Here is a 12,389-nt window from a genome sequence, read left to right as displayed (position 1 = left end):
GCACTGTATGTGCTTTCCTACTATTCACAAGTGTTGCTGCTTCTTCATGCATTCTATTCAGTGTGTGGTACACATTTTTATGCTTCTTCCTTCCTGTGCTTTAGCTGAGTGCATATGTCACTATAAGTCCAGTATCATCGTGCATCCTTCCCACCAACCATCGATGGAGCAAATAGAAAAATCTGCATGGACAAAAACAATATACTTTGGACATGTACTGTGAAATTTGCAGCTTATTCCATACTGTCCTTGACTTATTCTCCTATCCTCTTCAATATTTGCGCCACTTACTGTTAGTGACCTGGTGCCTGCTGCGTAAATGATCTGCAATTATTCTCAACTGCAAAGCGCACTCTCTTAACTCCCTCCCAGTTGCGTGAGGCAAACGTGCCTTACATTCCCTTATACCCATCAGTATTCGCATAAGACACCTCCAAAAGTCTGGCATAGTCAAAGAAATATGTTTCAGTAAGCTTGCTACTTTGTCTGCTTGTCCGCAAGTCTGCTGGTTTTAAAATGATATTGTTGAAAAGTTGACGCGTGCCATCACTGAATGAATGAAATCAGTTATGAAACTTGCAGCAGTTAACTGCCTAACATGGTTACCCCCCCTTGTAATAATAGTAATTTATTTTGTCTTCTCAGACTCCCTATCAGCCCTGCTTTAGTCCTCAGGCCCCAATCTCTCATTCTGCTCCGACAGTATTCACTCCTCAGCCTGTCCCAGTCGCATCTGCAAATGTCCTCCCCACTCCAGGCATGGCTGGCAGCACCACCAACATGTATTCCAAACCAGGAGCGCCTCGTCCCACCTATCCACAACATCCTACCACAGCCTCTGCACCAGGTAATCCGTTTAACAGGTCAAAGCAGATCACTCGTGTTCCTGTTTAAAATCAGTGACTAGTCAAGTTAAATTATGAGTTTCTCAGCATTGTGGGTGGTGGGCAAGGGGTCAGGCGGTCAAGGCGTGTGGAGAGAGAGAGAAATAAGTTTATATATCAATAAATTAACTGCTGTATAAAATTTTAAGTGTGTAAAATGTTATATATAGTATAAAAACATACAGTGTATATGTACACAATGTGCACACAGCGTATACACGACGTATGCACGTGCATATACGCGCACAACATGAACATGATCTGAATTGGAGAAATTTGGGGGGCTATTTGGGAAGGGGAGAAAGTGGCACCGCCCTTGCAAAGAGCTAGCAGGATCACAATGGACCAAATGGCGGGGGCCTCTGTTGTAACCATTTGATATATATTCGTGTTATTTATGGCCTCATGTCACTGTCTGTGGAGTTTCACATTCTCCCCGTGTCTGCATGAGTTTCCTCTGGGTGCTCCGGTTTCCTCCCACACTCCAAAGATGCGTAAGTTAGGTGGATTGGCCTTGCTAAATTGCCCCTCATGTCAAGAGGATTAATAGGGTAAATATGTGGGGTTATGGGGCTAGGGCCTGGGCAGAATTATAGTTGGTGCAGATCGATGGGCCAAATGGCCTCCTTCTACATTATGGGGATTCTATTTTTTTTTAAATGTTAATGCAATTGATATTTTTGAAATAATATTGTTAATCAATGTGTACATTCAGGTATTGGGTATTTTTTATTTGGGTTTTGGTTGCCAGTGTCAGTAATGAGTCACATATATGGACGCCATGCATCTCTACTCTTCGCCAACAATAGATTTCAGCTCACCACATCAGGGATTCTTTTCTATTTCCCGCAGCTATCATCTTTTAGTTTCATTGTGCAGTTGCCAGTGGGGACCATTTTTAAGTCGTATTCTCTAAGGTTGAGATTGTTGAGACCCAATTCGTGTTGACCTGATCAAATCCACAGATCAAAGGAGCTCTCGTCCCATCGGTATCAACTGAATTTGAAACTGCACATTAAAGCCTGGTGCCTACTCTGCGACTTTAACCAGACCTCCTCCTGTGTTCCATGATTGAAATGACTCATTTTCTTTTACATTGACCCGTTTTATGTGCATTTTCCTCACACTGCAAGCTCTCAGTTGATGGTGCGTCAAAGTGACTGCCATGTTAGGTTGTCCCTTGTGCATTGTGTCATGAGTCCGTTGGCAAGAGATTAGTAAAGGATTATTGAAACTTTAGTCCTTTGCACTCTAGGAAACACATTGGTTCATTCAGCAACTTAATTCCCAGTGGAGGTTTATTATTATATCTAAGTAATGAGGTAGCTTCTAATCAGATTTCTAATCAGTAAGGGGAATCATAGGTCATGGGGATAAGGTGGGAAATGGGGTTGAGGAATATCATACTGGGTCAGTCATGATCCCACTGAATAGTGTAGCAGACTCAAAGAGCCAAATGCCTTCTTCCACTCCAACGTATTATGGTCTGTAACCTCCTACAACCCTCTGAGATCTTTGTGCTCCCCCAGTTCTCGTGTCTGACCTCTTGCACATCCTCAGTTTTCTCTGTTTGACTATCAGTTGATGTACCTTCAGTTGCCTGGCTCCCCGACTCTGGAATCTCTCCCTGAAACCTTTCCTCCTCTAACATGCCCTTTGGCTACCTGTCCAAATAAACAGCTCAGTGGAAAGTCTTGCTGACCCTCTTGCGAAGCACCTTAGGTCTTTTTACTGTTATTTTACATTTGAGGCACTGTGTAAATGCAGGCTATTGGTGCTAAGCACTGCATAGGTTTTAGGCATTTTAATTGCCAGTTTTTTTTATTCATTCATGGGACATGGGTGTCGCTGGCTGGCCAGCATTTATTGCCCATCCCCAGTTGCCATGGAGGGCAGATGAGAGTCAAACACATTGGCCCTGGAGTGACATGTAGGCCAGACTGGGTAAGGACGACAGATTTTCTTCCCCAAAGGGCATTAGTGAATCAGATGGGTTTTTCCAACAATCAACAATGGTTTCATGCTCATCAGTAGATTCTTAATTTCAGATACTTAATTTCAGGGTGTAGCACAGTAGTTAGCACTGCTGCCTCATGGCACCAGGTACCTGAGTTTGATTCTCAGTTTGGGTTACTGTCTCGTTCTCCTCATGTCTATATGAGTTTCCTCTCTCAGTCCAAAAGACGTGCTGGCTAGGTGCATTGGCTATGCTAAATTCTCCCTGAATGTAGCTGAACAGACACTAGAGTATGGCAACTAGGGGATTTTCTCAGTAACTTCATTTCAGTGTTAATGAAAACCTACTTGTTCTTAATAAATAAATTTTAAACTTTATTTATTGAATTCAAATTCCACCATCGATTCGAACCCGGGTCCCAAAACATGAGCTGACTTTCTATAATAGTCTAGCAATAATACCACTTAGCCATCGCCTCTCCATTCCATTCCCAAGTTCAGAGTTGTTTGGCCTGTGTGGACTAACAGAGATCTGAGTGGTGCTTGGTGTGTTCCTGCCAATTCTCCTGTAGTTTGGGCAGAATATAAGAGAGAAAGAAATGCACTACTGTCTTTTCAGGTTTGAACACAGGAACATTGAACCTTAGTTCAAACTGAAATTTTATGTGAAAGGTATTATTAGGAGAGAGGAACAAAATAAGAAAGAGATAAATACAAATTAAATGTTGTGTTAATGCTAAAACTTGGATTTATTTTAATGTTTTTCTTCTCCCCACCCCCCCCCCATCCCAGGCTTTTCACAATTCCAGAATTTTGGACAGCCGAAGGTTCCTCCAAGTGGACTCCCAACCTATCCTCTTCAGAATCCTTTGCCAGGCTCAGGGTTGACTGGCCCCTCTTTACCAACAGCCTCTCTCAGCGGTCCGACTATGCCTGGCGTCTCCTTGCCGGGAGCGTCGTTAATGACCCCCGCCTCCATGCCAACCTATCAGCCCTCGAACCCGCTGCCACCCAGCCACACGCCGCAGCCTGGGCCACTGCTAACATACCCAGGTCACCATCAGCATCAGCCCCACCCTCCTACATCACTACCAGGCATTCACCCTACCTTTCCCCACCCCACTGGAACAGGAGGCCCCGGAGCTCCCCCCTCCAAGCAGTTCACGCCTGCGACCGTTCCTCCTCCTCCGTCAACAGGTAATTCAGTCTATAGACACTAAGTTCTCTGCCTTATTTGACGTATGCATTGATTGGATCCGTGCTACACACCTTGCATGAAATTTGAAAACGTGCTGTAAGGTTGCACGGGGTTATATTTCTGACTAGCCGGTGGTGTTCAGTTATCAGTGCACAAATAAAATGCATATGCACCAAACCTGGGCTAGTTTTCAAAGAACAATTGACTAATTCATCTTTGTACACAGCAGAGCCAAAAGCGGTGTATAAATCTGAATTTAAGAACACAGCAAATAACGTAGCACTTTGCCTTTTGCACCCAGTTTATGCAAAGAAGAGTAATCTTCTGGGTGAAAGATCGCAAAAGAGCAAAGCATACAATATTTAATAGTTCTGCAATTTGCAGGCATGACTTTGAGGTATCATTGCATCCCCCAATGCCCCCCCAAAGTCACATTTTATGGTAAACATTTCTGAGAATATGCTGCCTCTATTCTCCCCTCAGTTTCCCTTTCTGTAGTATGAGTTGCTTATCCAGCGCTCCCGGTGTTTGGCTGAGGAGCATCGGACTCATATAGTGAATGGTGCCAGGAATGTTGAGGACACGGTGCAAAAAAAAAGCTTCATTAATTGTTCCTTCTGAAAACTAGTTCCACTTGTTCCTGAGCCGCCTAACCTTTAAGGCAGATGTGATTCTGTTTAAAGGATAGTGGTCTTGCTTGTCTTTAGCTTTGCATGGACCTCTTTGGATATATAGGAAGTTGTTCTTCACACCACTTGTGCATGGCAAGGCTTGTGAAGCCTAGAGAGAAGCCGACTGGATGGTTTTATTTGCAAAATCAAACCAGATTAATCCCTGGATTAATGCATACTTTAAATTGCTGCAGCTAAGAATGCTGTGGAGTTATCACCAGTCTTTACATGATGTGGGCATCGCTGGCAAGGCCAGCAACATTTGTTGCTCATCCCTAAATGCCCTTGAGCTAAGTGGTTTGCCAACACATGGCAGAGGGCAGCTAAGAGTCAATCACTTTGCCAGACCCAGGCAAGGGTGTTAAATTTCCTTCCCAAAAGGACATAAGTGAGTCAGATGGATTTTTATGATGATGGTCACGACTAGCTTTCAATTCCAGGTGTCTTGAATTGAATTTAACTTGGATTTGAACACGTGTCCCCAGAGGCTTAGCCTGGGCCTTTGGATTGCGACATTACCACCGTGCCACCATCTCCCTCGAATGCTTTCCTATAGTTCGTCAGTTTGATTGCAGCACTTGTTTTCAGTACATGAGGCTACGGTTTGGCTCACCTACCAGTCATCCAAGTGAAGTCTCCTCTGCTGTTGGAAATCGATGATTTCCTCGTCATATAAGTTTGGAGCATCTGTTATTGCATGGATGTGGAGATTGGAGAAAGTTATGTTACCCGGCTAACACAGGGGGGAAAGATAGCTGGAGTTGAGGGTGACTTCCTGCAATCTTAATACAAGCAAGATTGACTTGACTGTCTTAACTCTTCCAAGTTAGTATGAGCCCTGCGATTTCACCAAACTGTACATTGTTTCTTAGCCAGGTTTGCGATAAGCACGTTGGTTGAATTATTTGTGCCACGCAGAAATAGCTTTCTAAGATAGTATGGGAGTATAAGATATGAAGTTGATTTTTTAACATCATGTAGGAGCCCTGGGAATAAATTTACATTTCCCCTTTCCCCTCCACTCCATCAGGTTTCAGATGCAAGTGTGTGAGATACCCAGTGAAGGCCCAAACGTCGTCACTGAGAGGCAGAGGGTGAATGATTCCTGTACATTTCCTGTAGGTTGATTTGGGAATGATATTATGCATCTCTGGGAGATATGTACCCAGGTGGCATGGTGGCACAGTGGTTAGCACTCCCTGGCTTGGGTCACTGTGTGGAGTCTGCACATTCTCCCCACGTGTGCATGGGTTTCCTCCAGATGCTTCAGTTTCCTACCACAGTCCAAAGATGTGCAGGTTAGGTGGATTGGCCATGCTAAATTTTGCCTTCGTGTCAGGGGGACTGGCTTGGGGAAATGCATGGTGTTGTGGAGATAGCGCCTGGGTGAGATTGTGGTCCATGCAGACTTGAAGAGCCGAATGGCCCCCTTCTGCACTGTCGCATTCTATGATTCTATAAATGTTGGAATTGTATAAAACTTTGGTGAGGCCACAGCTGGAGTACTGTGTGCAGTTCTGGTCACCACATAATCGGAGGGATGTGATTGCGGTGGAGGAGGTGCAGAGGTCATTTACCAGGATGCTGCCTGGGATGGGACATTTAAGTTATAAAGAGAGGTTGGGTAGGCTTGGCCTGTTTTCTTTGGAACAGAGAAGACTGAGGAGTGACCTGATTGAGGGTACAAGATTATGAGGAGCATGGACAGTGTGGATAAGGAGCAGCTGTTCCCCTTAGTTGAAAGTCAGTCACAAGGGAATATGTACTCAAGGTGAGGGGCAGGAGGTTTGGGGGGATATGAGGAAAAGCTTTCTAACCCAGAGGGTGGTGAGCGTCTGGAATGCACTGCCTGGGAGAGTGGTAGAGGTGGGTTGCCTCATAACCTTTAAAAAGTATCTGGATGAGCACTTCATAACATTCAAGGCTCTGGGCCAAGTGCTGGTAAATGGGTTATGTGGGAAAGCAGGTGTTTCCTATATGTCGGTGCGGACGCGATGGGCAGAAGGCCTCTTCTGGGCTGCGTGATTCTTTGGTTCGATGATACTGCCTGTCGCTGCGAGCTGTGTATCCTGAATGTTGGATCAAAAGTGGGAATGAAATGCTTCACAACGTACCTGAATATATTGTCTGATAGATTCGCATTTCAAACACTTTTTTAATTTGATCTCTCGTGCTCAGTTCTTGTTAGGGCACTTAATAAAATTATACGAATCCCTCTGTATTAACGCTAAGCTCTAAGCTGAGATCACACAAATCCCTGACCCTAGTCTTCTGCCAGTATGTCTTTGTACCGGCTCTTGTTAATTGAACCGTAGGATGAGTCTGCATTCTCCTCTCTCTCCTTGTCGAGAACGATCTTTGGGCAAGATTGTGAACTTGCATTTCAAAGAGTTACTGATGAAGTTGTGCATCCTACTGTTCTGTGGCATATTGATACACAAACCTATCGTGTCAGCGTTCATCATCTCAGTTGACCATGCAAATTTAATTATGATTGATGCTATTATTTTGCCAGAGCACATTTTAATTGTGACATATTTGCGATTATTATAATTATTGCAAAAAGCCATGGATTGTAGATCAACATATTAAAATTCACCTGGTTGTTGAACCATGAGTGATTAAAGCCAGGTATGTTGATAACTTTTGTTTCATGGTTATTCTTGGTGAAAATCGGAGTCTGAGAATCAATGCAGACTCAGTGGGCCAAATGACTTCCTTCTGCACTATAGGGATTCTATGGCAAGATCTCGTTCATTCAAGATAGACCAGTATTGTCCTTTTAGCCATGCAACTTTGATGTTCTGCGGGCTCAAAATTTATTAAAAAGGAGCCAGTGCCTAGGTTGTTTGGATTGTTCCCCTTCAGTGTTACTCTGGGATTTGATTTTGAAGATACAGGCCAGATTGAAGCAAGTGGAAGATTGTTTACAGCCCCTTGCCTTCATTTCTCTTCAGACCGCTGAGTGGCTGCCCACAAAAACCTGATGTAACCTTCCTCTGAATCCCCATAAATGTCATAGGGGAAGGCAGATAATCTGCAGGCATGGCACAATTATTATTTTTTCTTGTTCTTCTGGAAATTTTCCATTCAGTCCGAGCCTCCTGATCTTTGGTGGCCAGAATTTCCCAGTCATCGAAACCTGAGACCTGCAGCAGCTTCAAAATTTCCAGGCCCTGGAATGGGGCAACTCTGCCAGGGTTTACATCAACCCACCAAAATCCAGTCGAGAAGTAGGATTGATCTACCCTGGGTAGGAGGTGGGGGAGGGGGTTAACATGCCCTGTGAAACATTACGTGGAATACAAGGAACATGCTGTACCACTGTCAAGCCTTCGAATGAAATTGTGCAAAACTCAAGTCATAGCTAGGAACTTTTTTTTTATTTATTCATTCACGGGACGTGGGTGCTGCTGGCTGGCCAGCATTTATTGCCCATCCCTAGTTGCTCTTGAACTGGGCCGTTTCAGAGGGCAGTTGACAGTCAACCACGTTGCTGTGGCTCTGGAGTCACATGTAGGTCAGACCAGGTAAGGATAGCAGATTTCCTTCTTCAAAGGGCATTAGTGAACCAGATGGGTTTTTGAGATAATTGACAATGGTTTCATGGTCATCAGTAGATTCTTAATTCCTGATATTTTTTATTGAATTCAGATTCCACCATTTGCCGTGGCTGGATTCGAATCCGGGTCTCCAGAACATGAACTGAGTTTCTGGGTTAACAGTGTAGTGATAATTAGACCATCACCACCTCTACAATCACCGCTGTTACAACCTGTTGAATTGCAGATTGTTTTAGGTTCTTGCTCGCATTCTTACACACCATAATATTTCACTGGGCCATCTATTCACATTTTATTGTAACCATTACCATTTGTTATTTAATTACTTTAGAGTCTCCATTAATGTATATGTGTAGAGAAGAGGTAGACTTTGTTGCAGTTAGACTTGCGAGTGCAACATATCAGGTTATACTCATTCATGTATTATGTTTCACTGAGGATCTCTACATTTGGAGTTGACTGTAAATGTACTTGTAGATTACTGGAGCATGGAGGGTTGATGGATTGCATCAAAAATGTTTGATGAGCATTGCAAATAGGATTCTAGCCACTCATTAATGTCCTAAATTACTCATTATTATTCAGAATAAGAGGTCGATCATTTAGGGCCAAGGAAAGGGGGCATTTTTTATTCAGAGGGCGGTGAATCTTTGGAGTTCCCTACCTGAGGGGCTAAGGGGGCTCAGACATTGCGTATATTCAAGACGATTCAAGAGAGACGGCATGGTAGCACAGTGGTTAGCACTGCTGCTTCACAGCTCCAGGGTTCGTTTCCCCAGCTCAGGTCACTGTCTGCACATTCTCCTCGTGTCCTTGTGTGGGTTTCCTCCAGGTGCTCTGGTTTCCTCCCACAGTCCAAAGATGTGTGGGTTAGGTTGATTGGCCATGCTAAAAATTGTCCCTTAGTGTCCTGAGATGCATAGGTTAGTGGGATTAGTGGGTAAAATATGTAGGGATATGGGGATAGAGTCTGGGTGGGATTGTGTTCGATGCAGACCCGATGGGCCAAAGGGCCTCTTCCTGCACTGTAGGGTTCTGTGATTCTATGATGGATTCTTCGATACTAAGAGATATGGCGGTCTTGTGGGAAAATGGCGCTGAGGTGGAAGATCAACTATAATCTACTTGAATACCAGAGCAGACTCAAGGCGCAGAGTGGCCTATTCCCGCTCCTGTTTCCTGTGTTTGGAACAATATCATTTCTCTGGATCCCATCCCAGATTCATGTTCAATGCTTTATGAAGTTCTCTTTGGACAAGGTGATGACAACATCCCTAAGATGTTAAACATAAGTGCCTTCTGCTCCCAAGGGGAGTACAAATAAATAGACCTTCAGTGGGGAAAGTGAAAGATATGAAACAACCTTACTGTTCGGTGTTGGAGTTTGTGGTTAGATAATCGTGCTAGTTGGGCCCAGCTCTCCTAATCTAATCTTAACAATATCTAGTTCACAAGACATGATCTACTTTCCACCATGCAATTATAACCTCTTTATCACTATTTAGCCAACATGTCTCTGATATTGCTGGGATAAGTTGGCTGAGATCCTTAGAATGAACTAGTATAGGGAACACTTAGTCTTATCCACAAGGGGTAGTATGGTGGCACAGTGGTTAGCACAGCACCAGGGGCCCGGCTTCAATTCCAGCCTTGGGTCACTCTGCAAAGTCTGCGCGTTCTCCCTGTGTCTGCATGGCATTCCTCTGGGTGGTTTCCTCCCACAGTCTAAAAGACGTGCTGGTTAGGGTGCATTGGCCATGCTAAATTCTCTTTCAGTGTGCCCGAACAGGTGCCAGAGTGTGGCGACTAGGGGAATTTCACAGTAACTTCATTGCAGTGTTAACATAAGCCTACTTGTGACACTAATAAATATAAGTAAATGTAAGTCTGATCCATATCATTATTGTCTATTTTTGCAAAATCTGGCACTGCTTTATGTTGCCATCATGCAGTTATTTAGAATTAGCATGCATATAACAAAACTGCCTTGCTCACCTTGTGTCAGTTTATTAAATGTAACCCTGATTTATCTATGATTGCAGATTACCTCATGCTGTAGTCCCTCTTTATCTAAGAAGGAGTTTTCTAGTGCTGTCAATCTGGTCTACGGAAGGTGTGCAATAGATTCTACCGTTTCAAGAGGATTTAGTATATCAACTCGGGTCCAACAGTGTTAACAAGGCTGCAAAATAGCTGAACAATCCAATTGTTTAAAGAGCGAGGGTCACAGGTTTTTAATATTTGACAGCAAGGCCAGGGAGATTGTTTGCAATCCCTGTCAGCTGCCCTGGAGTTCGCCTGTTGGGTTCCCGTTTTGATCTGTGCACAAGTTTGACTGTTTGGTTCCCCCACCATTGGCTAGCGCTATTTATTTCTGTTGGATTGATGTGCCGCTTCTGCTCAGGTGTAAGTGTCAATTCTGTTTAAGAAGAGGCAGTGCTGCATGTACCTCCCTGTATTGCATGATGGTAAAGGATGACAACTTGTGGATGTAAGCTGCAAGGATTGGTGTTCTTTGCGATATGCTCTGCTTCTTGGTAAACACTAAGGAGAATAGCCAACTTGTTCTAAGATAAATAGTTAGCTGAATTAGTATTTATCTACTTGTGTGTAGTTTGTTGAGTGTTATTTCGATTATCCATAGAACCTCCCTGTATTCTTTGGTTTTTCAGGATTCCTTCCATGGCTACAAAACCGCTCTTGTGCATCAGGTGAAAGGATAATAACAAGTGTCCTGGCTGGATCAGCTAGCCTTGTATGATGATTGTTCTACTAAAACGCTAGTGTTCTTCATGGCCTGTACCTCTTTTCACAGATCTGAGATCTTTTAGATTTTTCACATCTGTTTTTAGTCCTTTTCTTACAAAAATGGTTCTTCTGTATAATTCAAAGATTAAGCTATAAACTGATATTAGATCTCTTACAGTATGAAGAACACTGATGTTCCTTTGTTTAATTTATGTGTGTATTTTTTAAAAGTTCAATTTCTTGATTGGTGTGTTTTTTTTTAAAGACTGACTTGAAGTTGCTTTTGCAGCTAACAACGTGAGCTGGGATTCATTAATGATGTTGGACCAATGTACTGAATGAGGGGGTTTTTCATTGAGTGACGTTATTCATAGAATCCCTACAGACTTATATCTGCAGAAAGAGGCCATTCGGCTCTGAGCCTGCACCGATGACAATCCCCATTCCCATAACCCCACTTACTTACCCAGCCAATATTCCTGATTTAACATAACCAATACACCGAACCCACACACCTTTGGATTGTGGCAGGAAACCCACGCAGACACGGGGAGAACATGCAAACTCCACGCAGACAGTTACCTGAGACCGGATTCGAACCTGGGTCAATGGTGCTGTGAGGCCGCAGTGTTAACCTCTGCCGTCCCTTGTTCTTTTTTGTTAACCTTTTTGTTATTTTTCCTTACTTTTGACCCCCCTCCCCCTAAATTAGGTTCTATAAACTTTTCATTTCCTGATTTCTTAGGCAGGTGACCTAGACGTAAGCTCTGTGTATCCTACCTGTGAGCAAACGGTAGGCTGTGTGCAAGAGCTGCTTGGGTTGAATCTTAGTGCCGCACTGCCATTTTCCTTTTGCCATTGGGAGAACACATCAAAACCCGTGCCTTTCCCTGCATGAGAGGTGTGGACTCCCCATCCACACTGGGTGAAGTGGGCTTCTCATGCACCAAGGTGTTCCCCGCTGATGGCATTAAGTGATCGTGTTAATAAATGCAAATGAGTGGCTTAATCCAGACAGCAGAGCTCCTCAAGGGAATGGTCAGCCCAGAGCTTTATTCTGTGCTAATCCCTGCTCGGATAGGCAAATGAATTGTCGCTTTTTGTTCAGTAACTGGCCACCAAGTTCCATGTGAAATAGCCATAATGTTTTCAGCACAAGCTGATAGGTTTGGGGCAGGGGGTGGGTGAAAACTGACCCATGGGGGTTATTGATGATGAAAATACTGAACAACACTCCAGAAAACTTGTACTAATAACATAGCAATTAATGGGTGGTCCATTGTGGGCTTCAGCTGACCTCTTGTGGTAAGGTTGCAGACTTTGTGATGAAAGGTTGTTCCTGCTGAGATTCATCTTGAGGTTATGACTG

General features: G+C 43.8%; 1 protein-coding gene across 3 annotated transcripts in view; it reads left to right on the top strand.

The window, feature by feature from the left end:
• sec31b (SEC31 homolog B, COPII coat complex component) overlaps nucleotides 1–12,389 on the top strand; it is a 90,876-nt gene that overhangs the window by 55,622 nt on the left and 22,865 nt on the right. For 2 of the 3 annotated variants that reach the window (XM_080215899.1, XM_080215900.1), the window contains exons 20-22: nucleotides 646–847; nucleotides 3,633–4,037; nucleotides 10,945–10,983. In XM_080215899.1, coding sequence (XP_080072025.1) covers nucleotides 646–847; nucleotides 3,633–4,037; nucleotides 10,945–10,983 — 646 coding nt within the window. The remainder of the gene's footprint in view (nucleotides 1–645; nucleotides 848–3,632; nucleotides 4,038–10,944; nucleotides 10,984–12,389) is intronic. The other variant, XM_080215901.1, reaches the window with a different exon arrangement.

The sequence above is a fragment of the Carcharhinus amblyrhynchos genome, chromosome 31 (genome assembly GCF_965287045.1).
Source record: "Carcharhinus amblyrhynchos chromosome 31, sCarAmb.v2.hapA, whole genome shotgun sequence".
In the NCBI taxonomy this organism is placed as follows: domain Eukaryota; kingdom Metazoa; phylum Chordata; class Chondrichthyes; order Carcharhiniformes; family Carcharhinidae; genus Carcharhinus; species Carcharhinus amblyrhynchos.
Note: the sequence above shows the minus strand (reverse complement) of the source record. Positions and strands in the feature narration are given on the sequence as shown.